The sequence below is a fragment of the Dasypus novemcinctus genome, chromosome 1 (genome assembly GCF_030445035.2).
Source record: "Dasypus novemcinctus isolate mDasNov1 chromosome 1, mDasNov1.1.hap2, whole genome shotgun sequence".
Classification (NCBI taxonomy): Eukaryota; Metazoa; Chordata; class Mammalia; order Cingulata; family Dasypodidae; genus Dasypus; species Dasypus novemcinctus.
The window spans coordinates 84613739-84634975 of record NC_080673.1 but is presented as its reverse complement, the minus strand read 5'-3'; the positions used below and the strand labels follow the sequence as shown (position 1 = coordinate 84634975).

The 21237-nt window shown below is 35.2% G+C and overlaps 1 protein-coding gene and 1 pseudogene across 2 annotated transcripts in view; both read right to left on the bottom strand.

Moving 5' to 3' along the window:
* The window catches only part of LOC101442209 (N-deacetylase and N-sulfotransferase 4), a 292548-nt gene that overhangs the window by 139551 nt on the left and 131760 nt on the right, over nt 1-21237 (bottom strand). For both annotated transcript variants that reach the window (XM_071215004.1, XM_058293542.2), the window contains exons 3-4: nt 10485-10572; nt 3943-4097 (exon numbers count right to left, since the gene is read on the bottom strand). In XM_071215004.1, coding sequence (XP_071071105.1) covers nt 3943-4097; nt 10485-10572 — 243 coding nt within the window. The remainder of the gene's footprint in view (nt 1-3942; nt 4098-10484; nt 10573-21237) is intronic.
* On the bottom strand, nt 15631-16657 carry LOC139440148 (fructose-bisphosphate aldolase B pseudogene; annotated as a pseudogene).

Here is a 21237-nt window from a genome sequence, read left to right as displayed (position 1 = left end):
ACATTAAAAAAATGTTATTATAGCATGATGAAAGAGTAAAGAAGCAACCTTTTATTACAATTCTCTCATGATTTTAGACATATAACAATAGACCATTAACTCTATCCAAAGAGAGTTTAGAAGAATTCCACAAATAAAACCATTCCAATGATGGTTTAACTATTTTTGAAATTCAATATGAAGATACTAATTTGTCATTTGAGTCATTTTTGGACATTTTATGACAATAACTATCCTTCTGAGACTGATAATTTCTCTGTCAGCTAAGGAGGTCATACGAAGGAAGAGTATGGAATGCTAGGATAGAATTTAAAAAGGGATTTAGGGAAGCGGACTTGGACCAGTGGTTAAGACATCCGCCTACCACATGGGAGGTCCGTGGTTCAAACCCCGGGCCTCCTTGACCCGTGTGGAGCTGGCCCATGCGCAGTGCTGATGCACGCAAGGAGTGCCCTGCCATGCAGGGGTGTCCCCTGCATAGGGGAGCCCCACGCATAAGGAGTGCGCCCCTTAAGGACTGCTGTCCAGTGCAAAAGGAAGTGCAGCCTTCCCAGGAATGGCGCCACACACACGGAGAGCTGACACAGCAAGATGACGCAACGAAAAGAAACACAGATTCCCGTGCAGCTGACAACAACAGAAGTGGACAAAGGAGAACACGCAGCGAATAGACACAGAGAACAGACAACTGGGAGGGGGAGTGGGGGCAAAGGGGAGAGAAATAAATAAAGAAATCTTTTTTAAAAAAGGGGGATTTAAACACTTTGAAGTATTATGAATGAAAACTAGTCATTTAAGTTAAAGATCTCTTTTTGTAATTGCTTCTGTTGCAACCAGCTGTATATTTTAAGATGTTAATCCCAAATTTGTGAAGCAATGTTGTCAATGATCACAGAATTTTAGAGCGAGCATTGATCAGTGGCATTATCTGGTCCAGTGCTTATGGTTGGCAAATCAGTTGATGAAAATTAATTAACTAAAATCTTTGTAGATTAAAGAATGAAAAAGTGAATCTCTACCATCTCAGGGGAGAAAACTGAGACATTAAGACCTTGAAAGAGTCACCAAGATTTTTAAGACTTGTTACTAGCTGTCAAGACTAAAATGTTGCCAGTATCTTCCCTATCAAATACTATCCCAATTCTGTTGGTAGGTGAAGGGTCATGTGTGCGTAGAAAGATAATGATTTAATAAGAAATAAATATATTTCTTGTGCCTCTGGACAGCATATATAATATCATGCTATGTTTAAAACATAGATGGGATTCTGAGTGTCATTACTTAAAGAATCTGAGTTTTATTAAGCTAAAAACCAAGGAGGAAAGGACAAAGTCATTTCAGTATATGTTCAACTTACTTCATTTTAGTTGCATTATTTTGACCATGCAACATGTAATAAGTTGTTTTTTTTTTAACAAAATCCATCCATAGGCTGAAGTCTAGCTCCCAGCCACTGCTGACTAAACAAATGTAATTGTTCTGAATGGACTCTAAATAGCTTTCAACATTTCATTACAAAGCAATTACATCTGAGTCTTTCCCAGAGCTCTCGGCATGGCTTTTAAAAAAGAAATTACACAAACAGGTGAAATCAACCGTTATGAAATATAGCCTACATGCTTAAAAAGCAAGGCTCCGAGGTAGGAGTGGAATAGGAGAGATTTACGCCATGATAAACATGGTTTATTATGAGGTAACTGTACTGAGGGAATTCAAGCATGCTTACTCGAGGTAAATTTTATTTTTTGAAAAGAGAAACATTTGCTTAATTTAACAATGCCCTGAAGCAGTGCAAAATTTATTAGGCATTCTCTAAAGGTGAAGTGCAGAACAGTTATCTTGTAAATCCATATTTAAAAATACATATATTTGGCTTTCTAAAAACAAGATATAACAGTATACTCTTTGTTATGGATTAAATTGTATCCCCCATAAAGATGTGTTCAAGTCCTCACCCTCTGTCCCAAGCCTCCTGAATATGATCCTTTTGGAAATAGAATCTTTGCAGATGTTAATATCAGTTAAAAAGAGGAAAAAATAGATTCAGGTGAGTCCTAATCCAATATGCTTGGTACCCATACAGGGAGGGGGAATTTGAAAATGCATAGACAGAGAGAGAAGACAGACAGACCTGTGTCAAAGGCAGAGGTTGAGTTATGTTACCAGGCATAGAATGCCTGGATTGCCAACAAGCCGTCACCAGAACCCTGCAGATTTCAGAGGAAATATAGTCCTGTTGACACACGATTTAAGACTTCTGGTTTCCAGAGCAGTGAGCCAATAAGTTTCTGTTGTTTGGGCCACCGGTGTAGGGAACTATGTTACAAGCAAATTAAGACATTATTCCTTATTTGGAAAGGTCATAATTGCTTCAAGATGGTTAGTTAACAACTGTCTGTCAAGTACTGCTCTAAACGCTTTGCGTCTTCACAACAGTCCTGAGTTAGTTATTCCTATTATTCTCATTTTTGTAGATAGGGAAACTGAGACATGGAGAGGTTAAGGAACATATTTAAGGTCAAGCAGCCATGAATGGAAGGCCATGATTCAAACATGAGCACTCAGGAACCCGAGTCCATGATCTTAACTGCTTTGTTATGCTTCTACATGGACTACCTGGGAGCCTATGTGCAGATTTCAGTAGGGGAGGCTAGGCTCTGACATGGAGCCAGATATTGAGAGAGGTGGAAAAGGAGTGCACCATTAACATAACCCAGATATAGCTTTATAAAATATCATGTCTTCACTATACCTTAGGTGTATGCCTCCTAACATGGCATTCAAACAGTGAAACATACCAGAAATTGCAGAGTGCAAGCAAACCATAAGTGTTTTTTCCCTTCTTTACAAAGCACCAGGAACCAAACTTGGGACCTCCCATGTGGGAGGCAGGCTCTCAACTGCTTGAGCCATACCTGCTACCCCCTCTTCCTTTAAGTACATCTATTACTTTCCCTTGGGAACAGACGTCAGTCTTTCATTTATGTTTTAAAGCTATGCATGACATAAATAATGTCTAAAGCAGGGGTGGACAAACTTTTCCGGTAAAGGTCCAGATAGTAAATATTTTCATTTTTGTGGGTCATATGGTCTTTGTCATGACTACTCAACTCTGCTAATGAGTGTAAGAGTATCCACAGAAATAAATTAAGAAATGTGTATGGCAGTGTTCCAATAAATCTTTATTTATGGACATTGAAATTTTCATTTCATATGCTTTTCATATGTCATCAAATACTACTTAGATGGTTTTTGAAAAACACAGACCATAAAAAATAAAATAAAATGAACAGGCATCAGACTAGATTTGGCACAAGGGCCTTAGTTAGTTTGCCAACCTCTGATCTAGATCAGTGATTTTCAATGTGTAGACCCATCAGCCTCAACGACATAGGAAAGCGTGTCAGAAAAGCAAATTCTCAGGCTTTCTACAGATCTCCTGAATCAGAAATTCTGGGACAGCAGCACAGGCCTCTGCTTTACAAGACTTTCTAGGCAAAAGAAATACACGCTAAAGTTGGAGAACCACTGGTCTCAAGTCACTGAGGATTCAATTCACTCATGCATCCATTCATTCTTTCAGCAAATATGCATCCATTCATTCTTTCAACAAATGTTTTGAGAGTTTAAGCTGCACCAGGATATGATAGAGAAAGTCCTGGTTTTTCCTCTTCATAGGTGCAAGAATAAATAGAAGATTGTATCTTTTTGACAATGACTTATTTTTTAAAACACATTTTATATCATGACCCAATACATACACACCCACACATAACTGAAATAAAGCATCACAAAGCAATAATACCCTTAATACACAAGATGCCATCTTGTATTTTCTATTCTATTCTATTTCCATTGGATTTAACCCTCAAAGTGGATTTTACAATCCACTAATGGACCACAACTCATAGTTTGAACAGCAGTGAAATAAAATGTACTCACCAGCGCAAATTCCTTGTTGAGAATCATCTGCTCCACCAAAGATGACTCATTATGGAAGAGATGGGGCTGCATGTGGCTCCACATGTGAGGAAACCACCAGAACTCATCCACAGACCGAAGCAAAAGATCATCTCCTTCATCTTCCTCTTCAGTTCCTATAAAACATGAAGTTAAAAATGGCTTACCTGAAAATTTCATTTAACTTAAAGTTTATTTTTGTGGGATTTTTATTATTCTTCACTCTACTGATACCTTGATCCAATTCTGTGTTCTTTTAATCAGAAAAGTTAAGGTTATAGTCTCAATTACATGAGAAGCAATGGTATTGGAGATGGGTTGGGTTGGGGTGGATGTGGCTGGCCTGAAATACAGACAGTTTTATTTAGAGCTTAGGGGTATTTTATCGCTGATATTGTTTAGAATTGCTAGCACACAGTGATCATAAAAAGTTGATATAGTTTAGATGGTTTATTTTTGTTTTAAAATTATCATCAGACAATTCATTCCCTTTTTTGCCTGTACAAGGGAAAACTGATTAGAGATATCATTACTTTTTCTCATAATTTGTCCTGTTACAAGTTTAAAAGTAACCTTAAAACATAGTTAATGATGTTGGTTGATTACAAAAATAATATATGTTATTGTAGAAATGTGGAAAGCAAAGAAAAATGAAATGCAAATTCCTCCATCCCCCCACCCCTCACCAACAAACAAAAGCTACCTTCCAGCGCTAACCAGTGGTATCTTTCTTTTGAATCTTTTTTCCTATTTTTTTTACGTTGAGCCCTGGCTCTTACTATATAAGTACAATTGTATCCTTACATTTTTATCTTAACATTACGGTTATAAACATATCCCATTTTAAGAACAAATATTTCATAAAATTAAGTAATGAATCTCGTATTTTATAGTTGAAAATTGACTTAGAAAATTAAAGCAATACTAGTTTCTTGTTGTCTATTTAACACATTTTATAACCGTGCCACTTCAGAGAAAAAACATTTGCCCTACCTCAAGTGAAAAAGCTATTCAAAGGAAAGTCATATATTTACAGCTATCCAAGAATATTTTTGCTATATGGAAACATAGATTTTGCACAATTTTACAATATTCAGTCTAATCTCAAAAATTTTGAAACAATAATATAAGAATTGATTTCTATTTGGCTTTTAAGTAACTAAAGTAAAATAAATTCTTGCTTAATGTATGGAGTATATTTGTTTGGTTTATTCTTATTTAATAGAGCCCATTTGCTGATGGGAACTTGATTTTATGTCCTTTAGTTAAATTAAAGGAAATAAATATAGGTGGTCTTTCTAAGAATTTTGTTTATCCTGTTTGTCCTATAGGAAAGATATGGAGATAGTATATACCATGGTTAAAACATGTATTTGGTATACCTGAGTTAGAGTCCATAGCTCTGCCACTTAACAAGCTATGCGATCTTGGGCAAATTAACTTCTCTAAAATTTAGTTTCCTGGTTTAAAGTGGGGATATAAATATCTACCTTAAAGGCTCTTGGTGAAGAATAAATGAGATTGTTATCTTAAACCATTTAATAATAATTTTGTGACTTGTAGGAAATAAGCACTTAATAAAAATTATGATCTCCTCCTTCTAAAAATAATATCTTCTGGTTTACACCTGTCATGGTTTTGAATTTGTGAGTTAAAAAAACATTTAAATTCTTTAAAACATTGTGTTCCTAGGTTATAAACTTCTTAAATCAGGGACTGGAAAATTTAATTTACCCTATAATTGTCACTTCCCAGAGTCATGAATAAACGGATAATTTAATTCATTCTATATTAACATAAAGTCAACAGACTTGAGAGTCTTCACATGTTCCCTGACAGGTCTGTAAACTTTTGTGTGCATTTGCATACATGCATTTTTCTTGGGATATAGATGTAAAGAGCACCCCTTTTTCATTAGGGTTTTGGCACCATGAGTTGCTCCTACTTAAGAAGTAACGAAATAAGAATCTTGAAAGTGATAGTCATAAAAATAAGATGAGTGGACTATAAAATCCTTAATTTTTTTTCACATTAGCTAAAACTATTAGCACTTCAGCTTCATGGTCCATTGGCTTTCTTTACTATATTAAGGATTTCAAATATTGAAATCTAAATGAAGAATAGTTTATCAATCTCTCAAATGGATATTAAGTCAGAAGTGTTTATGCTACAGACCAGGTGTTTTTCGTGGCCCTGATTAAGCAGACTGAGGCTTAGATTATGAAGAGTTACTCTGTGTCACTCACAATGAATGAATTGATAGTTCTTTCCCCTCTCTAGAATGATCCTTTGAAACATGCTTTGAATATAGCATTTTTGAGAAATGTTTCCATTCACTTAAACTCCACTGATTGTTATTGGAAGTGGCAAGAAGAGCATAATGCATACTTGACCAGGATGGAGGTCAATTACTCACTTTCCAGAAAATTTTGCAGACTAATGTATGTGTAAACAGATGCATGACTGATGATAAAATCTAAGTAATCTTGATATGAGAGATTGTATTAATTTATCAACCCTCCTCACAAGCTTGCGAATGATATTTAAAATATCCTTTTTCACTTTATGGATTAATTTCCTATCAGCCTTTCCCTTATTTTATACAAGCCATGTAACTCAAAGCCACATGAGCCAGGCACAGGACACTGGAAATACCTTAATGAAAAATGTGATACAAAGTCATACTGAGGAACCACAGCAGAATTTCAAATGTTTTTAAATCCAACTAAAAGAAAAGATTAAGTTTTGGACTCCCTGAAAACACATATTTTGCTATACTTAATGTATGCTTCAATTATGTATAAGGATATAATTTGCAGTTCATATGTGACCATATTTAACACAAACTACAGATCATTAAAGTATCCATATTCAATTTAAACCTTTAATTTCTAAGTTGCTCCAGATTGTTACTAATTAAAATATAATGTTTAGTACTTATTTAAAAATTATGGCCTTTTACTTTTTCTGATAACCAGAGAATGAAAAGTGTTTAATTCAGAAGTAAAATTTGTGAATAAATTATGTCATTGTTCTCTTTTCTGGTGGATCTGTGTTATGCGACAATAGAGTGCTTCTAAAAATTAAGTTTGCCAAAACAGGAATAATTTTAGTAAGATCTGGACTCTAGGTTAATTTCCTTAAAGAACCAGTTGTAACATTAAAATGAGATACATAAAATTTCAATGTCTACATCATCTCTTTTGTACAAATGTCTGCTTTATAATTTTTCAATATATGTAAAATATTGTGGTTCCTAAATGGCAAGCAGATGTTTCTTAATTTTCTTTATGCAATGAACCTGTCATACCTCCATACAGGTAGGTATAGACTAAGGAGTTTTAAAATATTATACTAAATAAAAAGAAAACATGGTGATTAAAATTGCATAAAAGCTACCAACATTTCCAAAATTAGAAAACAGAGCCATGTGAACAGTACACTTTTTTGATAATATTGATTCTTTGTACGAAGATAATTGTAAAAGAAACATTAATAACTTTTGTCAGCACTTAAAACATAGTAGGCATGATTCCAGGTGAGATAGATTTTATTATTATTCTGAGGCACAGAGAGGTTAAGTGACCGGTTTATGCTCACATAGCTAATAAATTAGCTCTGGACTTTACACAGAAAGGTCTAGTTTTCACACCCAACCTTTAACCAATAGTATATATAGCAAAAGCCAAAACAAACAAAAACCACCAAAAGAGAAAGAATGTTTGAACATTAATAGTTTTATACAAAGGTTTATTTTTTGTAAAATAAACTCTTATGGTAGAGTCTGAAATTTATCCAATTAACAAATATTACCCATGAACTAATTAGTGATAGAGGTATATTCAATTTATTATTAAGTACAAAGGAAGGCAATGATTGTTACCAGAAATCTTGTCTCATGAAATGTAAAATATGTAGTCTTCCATCCCTAGAAGGCATCTTAAAGCTGTAAAGTATTCATTTTTTAATCAAGCTTTCATTCCTGCAATTCTAATCAAACTTTAAACATTTCCAGACTAAAATATTTCACTCCAAAATACATGCTTTTTTTTTTTTTTTTAATCTGCAGTATGTCCTTCCTCTTTCAATTTGCCCCAGTGGGTAACTGACTTCTAAGGAAGGCTTAGTGATATGCTCTGTTGGAATGAGATTGTTTTTAGTTTGTGAAGGGCAGAGAATCTGAACAGGAAAGAATACATAGGAAATATAAATAACTGAAGCAGTTTAAGAAATGCAGAATCAATCATTATTTGAAGACATTAAATGTCTTCAAAACAATGAGGCTCATCAATCAGCATCCTCAATCGTTTGAAATTAGATCCCATCCTGGGAGAAAATTGAGACAGTCAATGCGACAAGGCCATCTCCTCATGGTTACGCATCACAGGTAAGTGCAGAGGTGAAGAAAGCACTTCCCTGAGTTTCTCTCCTTAGTCCATATACTTAAACTCCCATAAAGGAATGTGGCTAAAGAGGTGTAAGGCATGACATCCTGAGAGTAGATGTCACTAATGTTTAACAGCACGTTGGAAGTAACTTTGATTGCCCTGAGTAAATTAACACATATTCAATATAGCATGATTGCACCTTTTAAATACCTTATGGATGCATTTCAATGAGAAAGTAGCAAAAATTTCAGCAAAATTTTCATATTTATGTGAAGGAAATTAAACTTTCAGTTTTTAAAAGTTTCTATATTGTTTATTTTCCACAATGTACTATCACTACAACATAGCATATTCTATTTGAGTGTTTCTTTCATTTTTATAAGGTTAGTTTCAACATAATGACTTGATCAGTTCAAATTAAGTAAGAATTAAAAATATGTCTTTTTAAATCTTCCTTCAACAACTATAACTGTGATTTTTTTATATTAACATGTATGTTGCTCAATTCCTAGTACATGTGCCCTGTATACATTCTCAGGATTAGGAAAAAGAAATGGGGAGTGTTATAAATGGCTATTAACATTTACTCTGCAAATGTCTGGCAGGTTTAACAGGTGTGAGTATGAAAAGTAAATAAAACCTAAGGCAGTTATCCAGATATAGTCCAGCCAAAAGAATGACTTTACATATATATACAGCTATTTAAGCAAAACTAGCATTTGTGTGAACTCGGAATAATCTCATATTTCCCCCCCGCCCCGCATTAGAAAATACCACCTTTGCGCTACCTGCTTTAAAACATCACAGTCAGAGGTTCTTAGACCTGAACTCATTTCCTGAAAAAGATTTACAAAACCATGTCTTTTTTCAAAATTGCAAATTGGAATTGCTTTGCCTGTACAGATATGATGATCCACAACTCTTTTTGCCAAAAGTTCTTTTAAAATATGCAATCATTTGATTTATCAACTGATCCAAATACTAATTTTCCTTCTATTACCTTTAACAGATTTACATGCTTCAAAGAAGGAGAAAAATCATTAAGGAAAAGCCAATTAAACTGGTGCTTCAATATTCTAATAAACCATGCTGAGATTTTACATGAAAAGTCTTTCTGGGTAAACATGCTGCTTTTATGATCATTAAGGACTACCTTTGCATGGGATATTTTTAATGAGTCAATAAGCTGAATGCATGCATGGAGAATACTGTGAAATGTTTCTACTAATCTCAGTAGTGCAAGCTCCTAAGCAAAGCATTTAGCTCACAGTCCAGATGCCCAAATGGGAGCAGGCTATAAGTATTCCCCTAATTCAGGCCCCAGCTATTTTTGTCATTAAAAACAATCTATTTTTAATCATATTTTTGCTCTGTTCTAGTGCCAGACAATAAAATGCTAACATTCTGATAATAAATCAAATTCTCAAGGTTTAGGTAGGTAAAGAAGAAGTCACAAACCAGAACATAGAGTCGTGCATGAACACCAATCATAGTTTTAGAATTCATTCAGTGACTGCAAATGAATGAAGTTCAACTGTGACTGAGATGGAGAGAAAAGCAAGCCTTTTGTGTGTGTGTGTGGTGTTTATAATATACGCTGGGCCATATTAGCAATAATATTTTAAAAAGGAATCCTGCAATGAAAGGTAAGAGGTAAGCTAAGCAAGATTACCCTTAGGGTCTATTAAATATCTTTGAGGTTATAAAATTTCTCTCATCACCAAATGTTTTGCAAAGGAAAATAATCCACACAAAAATATCCATTTCCTTGACTATCTGACAATTAGAAAATTCTGTTCATTATTACTGTTAATATTTATTATTATTTTTTATTAATCATTTCCATGCTTTCTACTTAGGCATGCTGAGAGACAAGTTCAACAGTCATACTTAAACAGTAGTTATGGATTCTTTTACTGAGTTGAAAAAGTCAGTTCTTTTCCTCATCTGCCCTTGATTCTAACAGTATTTGCCAAATTAAATGAGCTCATTGATTTTGGATTTAGCTACTCATATAATACGTCCAAGTTTTCCCCATAATCAGTCTGGACATTCTATTTCTCCTACTTATAGAATATTTAAAATCCTATCTCCTATTTATATGTTGCTGCCTGAGAACACAAAGCTCCTTCTTACCTGTATGGTAAAACTTCCCTGAAAATCCAAGGTTGAAGGTAAAATTTGCAACCTGAGTGCGCAGTAAATTTTGAGTCTCTAGTAATGCCTGAAATAAATAAGAAATTAACATGATTTTAGAAAAATAAATATGAAGCTTTGGGATGCCTCTTTTGCAAATGTGCGTGCATGGATAAAACAAAATAATTTGTGTTGCTGTTTTTTGGTTTTAACAAAACTGTTATGTGCTCTTCATAGCTCAGGTATCATTATTATTCTTATTATTGTTACTAATATTGTTATTAAAGGTCACCAAATTATGAAGCAGTTATGTTCTAAGTACATTATATGTTGCTAAGAAGCAATTCTCCAACCGCACAACATTGAAATCCTTTTTCATTTCTGTCTGAGACATTTCCTGAATTTCAGATTATTATATTTCCTTTCCTTGGGGAAAGTTTTTCAAAATTGTTGGATGTAGACAAGTCCTGTAGCTCTTGGTAAGAATAGAAAAGAACTTTTGTTTTAATGGAAATCCAATATTTATCTTCATTGTGTTATCTCCTCCACATTTTTTAAGGCATAATTTTTTAGTTGAAAGCTTGGGTTATTTGCTTACAAACTGAAAATCAGTATCTATTTTATAGGGCATTGCTGGTAAATCAAGAGACAGAAAAGGAAAAGATAGATAAGAAATTGATTTCCTTTATGTTACTAATTACATGAAATATTATTTAACAAAGGTGTCAAAAATTCCCCTAATTTCTTAGAATTAGAATCATGCTATTTTAATTACTTGTTTGTAGACAGGATAAATAAACATTCATAACAGTCTTAGTATTTAGTCATGGAAATTTTGGGCCAATCTTTCCTCTGCTACTATTCCTATGTCAAACATATGCAGCATAATTTAGAACTCCTATCTTCAGATTTTTTGGTTTGCTTATTGTTCTGCTTGGCTCAGAAAACCTTTTCTGATTGTTTTGTTTAGAGATTTTTTAAAAAATGGGGCTCATTTTTTCTGATAAAAATGAGAAACTCATTTCAAAATAGAGATATTTACAAGACTGTTATTTTTATTCTTCTGGTGCCATTCCTTTTTATTTTATTAATTTCTTTTTAAAGTCTCCAAAATTTACAATTTTTGATTTTTGATTAGTGTTACTCATCTGTGAAAGTGAATGAAGAGCAGAGGTTTAGGCAATTTCTTTTAATCATTAATTACAGTGACCAAGTATTGGCTTCACACATTTGGGAAACTAACTTTTTACCCCTCCCCCAAATTAAGGAGTCTTCTATAAATTTAATTTTGAAAAAAAAAAGTAGAAATGAACAAATAACTAAAAGGTTATAAGATACATATGGCCATTGGTTACGTAAGATACCATTTATAATGGGTGTAATCTTGGCCAATCTTTTTAAAATATTATCAATTAAATGCACAAAGGAGAAAAGTAGATCCATTAGTTTACTGCAGTTATATAAAATGAAAAAAATGTATTCTCAGGAAGAACAAACTGAATATCAGAAAGAGCGTGGGACTGAAAATAAAGTCTGTTGAACTAGTTTAGCTTACTGGTAAATACTGTGGAATATAACTTTTTAAGAGAAAATCATGTTTTTTTTTGTTTTTTGTTCTGTTTTGTTTTGTTTTTTAATTTTAGCTAGTTAGTTAGTTCCTGTTTCTTGCTTTTTAAAATTTATTCAGTATACAGTCCCAGAAACTGTTTTTCTGTTTCCTATTTTCCTCACTACCCTGACCCCATCCACACAATTATCCATAATAACTCTGAGTTTTTGAAGTCATTTTGCATTCCACATTCATTTATTCACCATTCATTCTTTAATTCAGTAAATATTTATCCTAAGAACTTTAATAGACAAAAAGGATACAGCACTGAGCTTAACAAGCGTGGCCCTGCAAACTTGGACCCTACTGCTTAGCAAGGGAGAGAGATTAAACAGTCACATGAATGGTAATTACAACTTGTAATATATGGTACAAAAAAATTTCTAGAGCTTGTTATAATAGATATCGTAGGAGACCTTAATTTAGATTGAGGGAATAGGCCCCCACTTTCTTAAGGGTGATCTAAAGAGATAAAAATGCCTATTTTTCCGCTATCAATTTGCCACCACTTTAGGTAGGCCCTCATTGTCTTTTTCTCGGGCATTTAAAATATTGTAGTCTCCTATCAGTGATCCCACCTTCCATTTTCAGTTTCCTGTGCTCTGCAATCACGCTAACATCCTAAGGCAGTAAGTGCGGCTGACTGTTGGGGACAGGGAGGTCACTCAGTGGCGCCCAGTCATTTCAATTCTTTAAACCAAGGATTTTCAACCAAGGGTTCATGGAAAGATTTCAGAGAATCTGTGACTTGAATTGAAAAAAATCAACTTATTATCTTTATTTTCTTGGACCTCTAACTGAAATTTAGTATTTCCTTCACTTATGAATGTATGCAATAAATTACAGTAGTATTCATTTCAAATCACATTACAGTTGTTGCATATGCTGAAAATCACTTACACTAGTCCATACTTTGAAATGACAGTAGTTAGGCCCGATACTAGTTGAGTGTCATAAAATCATCTGCTGCTACATTCTGAGAAGGGGTCCCTGATTTTCCCCTGACTTGCAATAGGGTCCGTGGAACAAAAAAGATTAAGAAATCCTGCTCTAAGCCTTTTCCTTATCTGTGAAATGGAACAGTGCTTAACACCTATTCCAAATTATCAGTGAGAGGATTACATTGTATAAGGTGTGGAAAGTGTTTATCTATATGCCTGGTATACAGTGAAAGCTCAGTAAGTGCTCAGTACTTAAATATAAGTGCTATTTATTGAGCAATGCATGTGCCATTCTCTCCCCACAAGTAAGGTATCTATGAATTAGCTTCATTCATTGCTACTTCTCCTAAATCAACAAGTACCTTGGTTAAACTGAGCTCTATATTTTTCCATGCCTTTTCTCACTCAGTCCCATTTGCCTAGAAAATCTCTGCTGCCACCAATTCCAGGGCCCAAGTCCCACCCATCCTTTACAGTTTTGCCCAATGACACCTTTTTGCATGAAGCCTTCCCTGATGTTTCAAAATGTTTCCTTTTCCTTTTTCCCAAATTAGTTTCTAAATTATTTTTCTTAAGACTTCCATGATTTTCCACTTTACTTTATGGATAAAAGTGTTTACTTCTTGTTACTCCTTCTAGACTTTAAACTTGTAGGTGTATCTCACCTTGCTCATTTTACATATGCCACATTGCTGACTATATTTTATTTTATGAGGAGTCATTCATTATATGGAATGCAGATATTAAAGTGCAACAATAATTTGTTATACTTTATTTTTATTAGTAGTGTTTTTCTGATGTTAGAATGATCAACAGTGCTCAGAGTCCATCCACCAAATGATATCAGAACCATATAGAAAGGGCTTCTGCATTTCACCAGCAGATTTTATAACATAGATACCTTATATCCTTATATTATAAATATGCTAAAAGATTAAGGAATGTCACAAAGTTCCGAGCAGATGAATCTACTTCCACTGGTGCTCATTAGTTATCTAAAGAATTTGACAGACCTTTCCTTTCCGTTATTGAAAGAAATAGTTATCTAGTCACAGCTTCCCAACACATAATTCTGATTAATGTAGGAGTAAAAATAACAGGTACTCTAAGTAAAAAAAAAAACAAAACAAGTGGATAAAAAAAGCAAATTTTAAAATGTTCAAAGCCTTCCATTTCAGTGTAAGTAAATATCCTTTGCATTCAAAATTACAAAAAGAAGTTTCTAGACCTTTCACTAATAAATGAAGCAAGAAACAACAAACATATACAAAATAGTTCTAATTTTTATGACTAAAAATACAAAATAAGTTCAAAAGAGAAAAGTACTAAACCATGAAAATTTAAAATGATGAGTAAAAATAATAAAAGATTGAAACACAGCAAAATGTAAAATGTCTGAAGAAATATAAAGGCAAAAAATATGGGTATAGAATTAAGAAAAAATGAAACAGGAATTTTTTTAAAGCTTGTTTTGGAAATGCATAAATGGACTATAAATATAATTCTCAATTTGAGATAAAAATCAAATAGAAAAGTTTAGAAAACAAGCATAATGCTAAAATATTTCTATATCTGAGTATTCTGTGGAGGAACTTGGCTAGTATTTGAAAATATATGTAAAATGGAATTTATCTAGAGTTTAGTCACACGATTTTATTTATTTTCTTTAATAGTTTACAAGTCATATAAACCAATATAAATAGTTTTAAAGTTTCTCAATAAACTATGGAAAAATTACTAGATAACTTGACTGAATATTACGGGGAATATATAACCTACTCAAGAAAAAGAAATATTTCATTTTAATAAACATTTCTTGCATTCATTCAGTTTCTCATAATAAGTCCAACTTTTGATCCTACATAACGCATGCTGTTAAAGAGATCAATGGTTCTCAAACTTCACTTAAAAATTTTTGGAAGAGTTTGCTAAAAAAGTAAATTTGGGGGGCCCACTTTGAGATACGGCTATGATTTGTGTTGGGGTCCAAGAACACGCATTTCATTAGACACCATAGCTGGTTCTAAGAATGTCAGGCAATTATTTCCCTTCTACCCGTATGAATGAATGACCAGAATGTTTATAAAATAACTAACCCAGTGCTCTTCTCTGGGAATTCTGAATCCAAGATTATGGGATGCAGCCTAGGAATATGAATAATTTTTTTGTGTGTTTTTTTTGCAGGTCTATAGAATATTTTATTTCTGTTTATGCTGCATTTGTCTCCTTCATAACCTACTACTGCTAAGATTGTTTAATAAGATGAACTTCTCTGTACTTTGCTTTCAAGGTGTTTCATTCAGTGGCTGTGATTTGGATGGAGGGCAGGTTTCATTTTAAAATATATTCTTCGGGTGACTGACTTCAGGGGAGTGGGGAACTGGAAGTATTGCAACACCACCATTTTGTGGAAATTGTCAGATCCTCGTATACTAATTTATTTTTTTCCCTTGTGTTTATGAATTTAACAGTTAATTTGTTTTCAGTTGTTCCATCTAGTTTTGTCTACTTTCCAGGGTCAGTCTAAAGGTCCCTCCTTTTCAGCTTCTGATAAGACAGCCAGAGGAGCTAGAGAAATGCTGGCCCACCAATGGTCCTAGGAGGTGTAGCTGGCAGTGAAGAACCCCTGGATGGAGGCTGCACCAGAAAAGTCCTTGGGGACATACTGTCTTTTAAGGACCTGGCAGTTAGCCACAGCCCTCTTCATAAAAGCTTCCTGGGTTACCTTCTTGTTTGCAGTCTTGCCATTTCAGGTGTCAACTGCACTGGCCAACAGGGCCCATCCATAAGAGAAACTTCGTTTTCAGGGTCTTGGTAGGGGGCAAACGTTGATAGCGTTGAAGTTGAGCATGGCATCCTCATCACTCATGCTGCCAGGGAAAAAACAGATGCCAGGAACAGCAGCAGGAATGGTGAGGTGGAGAGCTGTGATGGTGGCCATAGCCACTTGTTCTGGAGTATACTAGCTGATATAGGCTTGCCTACCAGTTACCATGATGGGCTTTGGCATGGTGCTCTCAAGGTAAATATGATGGTTATTCACGGACAGCAGACAGCAGACAGGACCTTCTCAGTAACATATTGGCACTATTGGTTCATAAATGGGTACCAATCCATTTTGTTGGCAAATGCTGGTAGCAGCCCAGGGTCTCCTGGATAGGAAGGTTGGATGGACACTGTGCAATCCTCAGCACAGCTTGCCACTTCCCAAAGTCAGCACTGTCCTTCGTCGTCGAGCACTTGAATGGTGGTTTCTTTTTTTGTGCCTGCAAGAGGAGCAGTTCCTTGGTCTTACTTGCTTCCCACTATGATCTCCTTTTCCTTGAGGATGTTTCTGAACAGCTTTCTCTGGCTTTCAGCTCTCCCTTCTGGTAAAGAGTCTTGTGGAAAAGCATCACACGTCCAATGCTCTGGTTGATGAAATTGCCCACTGTAAAGAGCATTTCTCGGAACTGCTGGTGGTTCTTTTCTGTGTTCTCCACCTTGCTCCTCTGCAGGCATTTTCCTATGGTGCCTATTGACTCATCTGCAGCCAGGACCCTCTTTCCATCTGCAACAATGCATTGGGTGATTTCAGAGAGCTCCTTCTGTTCTAGGGTGAGGGCTGGAAATCCCTGGGCCATGGTGACAGGTAGTTTGGGAGATGAGAATCCTCTTAGATGTCAGAAGCTATGAATGAGGCAGCATGACAAATTGTGGAATCTGCATTTTTAACAAATGATTCTTACAGCTTCAAACTGGAGATAATTACCATGAAGGAAGTTTTTGGAAATACTGATTTAGTGGATTTGTTACACTAATTTCAAGGTAAATTGCTTATGTCTTAAATTGTTCTGATACACTATCAGGATGTTTTTGTTTCCCAGCTGCTAAAACAAATACCTTACAGTGGGTTGGCTTAAACAATGGGAAGTTATTGGTTCACAGATTTGAAGGAGTCCAAAACGGAGATATCAGCAAGGCAATGATTTTTCCACTGAAGACTGTAGCATTTAGGGGCTAGAAGCTGGTGATCTCTGGTTCTTGGTTTTTCTGTCACATGACAATGCACATTGGAGGCATCTTCTTTACCATGTGGGTTACATTGTTGCTTTCCAGCTCCCAAGTCCTAACCCTGGCTTTTCTTTGTTTATAAGGACTTCAGCCATGTTGGATTAAAACCCACTGTCTTTCAGCTGGGTGCACCATAACTAATAACATCTTCAAAGGTCCTATTTAGAAAGGGGTTCACACCCACAGAATAACAGGGACTGGGAAGTGAACATGTCTTTTATGGTAGAAAATATTCAATCCCCAACACAGGCTAACCCTTTCCTTACATGTACTTAATTATTAATGCTTTACCAAATCCATACTTCAATCATGTATAGTCTTATGTTTTCAGAATTTCAAATCAAATACCCAAGGGCAATGATTTTGTTTGTGTATTTTATACAGTGCCTTTCTCTTACTATAACCAGTAACTCAATAAAATAATCTTATTTATCTTAACAATATCTTGATATAGGAATCAAAAGTGGTAACTTATATTGTTATTTTCCAGGTGGAAACAATTGCTTCTTGGAAAGAATGAAAGACCCACCCACATAACACAAGGAATAGACCAAAATTGAGTGTGTGTGCCTTAATACCCAATCCAACTTTAATGGCCTTAGTACCCATAGCAGTAAGTTTGTGCAGCCACCCAAGGTATAACAGAATCAGGATTCCATGGTCTTTTGTGCAGAGACTCTATTTGTCTATATACAAATGAATTTAAATAGGACTGACCAAGGGTTAAAGTATGAAGTTTTTGAAATTTGCCCTTGATAGCACCTGCCTTCCTTCTGACTAATCTCTCTTTTTTAGAAGCAATTCACATTTCTTCAGAACCCTACTGCATTCTTTTATGATAAATTCTTACTGCTGAAGCGAATATTGTCTGGTATGATTTATGAATTGGAAGAAACTCAGTTTAACAACATGCTAATTCTTAGTAATTTTACATTGAACAGTTTATGGCTTAGGGTGGAATGAATAAATGAATGAATGAATGTCTCTGATGATTATATTGAAGAGATGGGGACGGTCTTTTGTGGGGAAAAGTTTGGAGCATGGAGAACTTTGTGCTGAAATTACATTATCTGAACAAAAATCTGCCGAGTCAAAAAACATTCTGGTGTTTCAGAGAGATTTGTCCTCTCCTCTTTTTTCCCCTCACTTTTGAGCTTTGCTCTCATCTTCTCTGGTTTAAATTTCCAAGAAGCCAGGAAGGTGGGAGTGTCTCTGCTCTTTCTTCCCTCCTCAAACCATCATTCACTCATTTATTTTTCAAACAATGTTTACTGAACTCCTGCTATGTTTCAGACACTCTTATAAGTACTAAAGATTTAGTGGACAATGGTAGTAATAAATATCTAAAACTACTGTGCTTTTACTATATGTTAGACACTGTACAAGGCACTCTGCTAGAATTATCTCTTTAAATAATCGGTAGATCCCTTTATTACTCATATTTTGCAAATGGGGAAAATAAGGCACAGATAGGCTAAATAAGCTACACAATGTTTTGGAGTCAGAAAGGATTGGAAAAACAAAACTGATGTTTACTATTAGCATGGAGTTTACATTCTTTTGAGACACACATAAAATAAGACACATAGTAAATTAATCAATGAACTTAATTGCAATTTGTTATTAGTGGTGAAAAAAATGATCGTATACTATTATTGAAATTAACCCAGGACCTCCATTTTAGACAGGGTGGGCAATGAGGTCAATGAAGACCTCTCTGAGAAAGTGGTAATTTAGTTTGGGTGTGAAAGATGAGAGGCCAGCTAGAATAAAAACAGCGGACCTGGCAAAAGAGCCAGTGAAAACAAGGGCTCTGTATCTGGAAAGACCTCAGCATATTCTGAATACCACCCTCTACCTCATTTCACATAGGATATGATTTACATTTTAAATTGATTCCTCCTGCTACTTGGTGAAAAGGAATCATGGGAAAACTAGGAAGGAAACAGGGAGATGATTCAAAAGGCTTTTGCAGTACTTATTGTACAGGATGATGAAGGCATGGTCCATACTGTTAGTATTAGAAATGGAATGAAGTAAATGGCATGCTGGGGAGTGGGCTTGTTTGGAAAGTGAGGTGGAGTGTGATTTCACTGAAGACTCAGGTTTCGGGCATTCAGTGAAATGGGGAGGAACTGGGAAAGGTTTGAAGGGAAAAATCAATACATCTACCTCTACATTAACCACTTCCTCCCCACAGCAGTATGATTGTGTTTGTGAAACCTCTATATAACCTTTAACAGGAAAGACAGGGATTCCAGCACTGTAGTGTAATTGCTTTTACTCTTTGATTACCCAAGATTTCAGGGAAAACTTCATGCACAAGCAAGGAATGTATATGTGCAAAAGAGAGTGGTCTCATAGCACAGGAGTGCTTTTGGGATGCCGGAAATTAAACACTGATACTGCTTAAAAGATATTAGCAATGAGGAGAGAAAAATTGAAAATTGGTTTTTCTTGTGAAATAATATTAAATCATGTCATGTATGTAAGAAGTTTGCATTGTCTTTTATTATCAGAGAACATAATAAAAGTTATGTAAACTAAGAAATTTGAAATGTCTGTATCGTGGTCCAAGTTTTATTTGAATGCATTAGCAAAGTACTCCCTGTGCCTTGGATTCTTTTTTCAGTGGATTGGGTGGCCTTGTCTTGGGCCCTAATTTTTTTTTTTTTTTTTGCTGGAGAGTGCTCTAGGCATGTCTGTGTCCACAGAATTCCAGGCCACTGACATGAGTCCATTCTGAAAATACATGAGATGAGCTTCTGCTTCCAAAAATTTCCTTCTGTTGTCTAGTTCTTATCAGCCCCAATAACTCTTTGAATTGTGTCCTGAGTTTCAGGCCATGAGTACATCTCAAACTATGAGGGTGGCCTGGTCTCTGTACCTGTTTCCATATTTTCCATATCCTGCCTAATTGATTGGAATTTTGAATCAAATAACTAAGTTAGAATCAAATATGAGCTCATCATGACTCTTCAGAAAACATTGTTTGAACCACTGGCCACTGTCCTTTTTCACTTAGTTCTTCTAAGTCTGGACCTCCATTCTAGAGTTTCCTTTACTTTTCCTATATCGTTGGTTCCCACGTCTCCATCATGGCCTACAAGCTTCTAGGAGTTGTAAACTGCGCTTCAGTTTATGTAGCATGATTATATCCTTAAACGATTTTTATAAAGCAGTAATGCGCATGTCTGTCTTGTTCCCCCAGAGCAAAATATTTAAGCAAATGAGTGTCATAGTAAGGTGTACCTTATATTTAGGATTTCTTTGGGAAAAGTATGGATTTGGGAGACCAGAGGGTAAACTGTTATGGATTGAATTGTTTTCCCCTGAAAGATATGTTGAAGTTCTAACTCCCAGTACCTCAGAATATTACTTTATTTGTGACTTTATTAATACAGTATGACTGGTATCCTTATAAGATAAATTTTGAAAGCAGACAGAGACAGAGTGGAGAACGCTATGTGACGACAGTGGCAGGAATGCTCTGGGCTGCCGGGAAACCACTACCAGGAGTCAGGACGAGACTATTCCTTGGAGATGTCAGAGGGATCACAGTCCCACCAACACCTTGATTTTTAATTTCCATATTCCAGAACTGTGAGATGGTAAGTTTCTAATATTTTAAGTCACCTAGTTTGTGGTACTTTGTTACCGTAGCCTCAACAAATTAAGACAGGAATAGTGGAATGAAACTAGTCTTTTTAAGTCCAGTGACTGAAAGTGGCTTTAGGAATATTGAATCAGATAGATGGGTGAAATATATACTCACCCTCAACACAAAAGAAAATAACTAAGTTCAAAACCTTCGTGGGGTGAAGGTGTGGGCAAAATAATTTGTAACTCAGGGTATTCCTAGGAATTCTCAGTCTACATTTAACTAGAGTCCCTGTTTCCTTTATGTTAGATTAGAACTTTAAATTATAACCAGAATCACCCTGCAGCATCCTCACTCATGTATTAGAGAGAGGACATGAGAGAAATGCTTTGCACTACCTGTAGGAACTCCAGAGCATGTCTAAATAAAGTTACCACCTTCAGAGCTGATTTGTGGTTTGTGGAGTATGGAAAGTTGGACTACCTTCAATATTGATTGTATATGGGCAATTTTACTCTCTATGAAGGGATAACCAGTGAAGCAAATCTC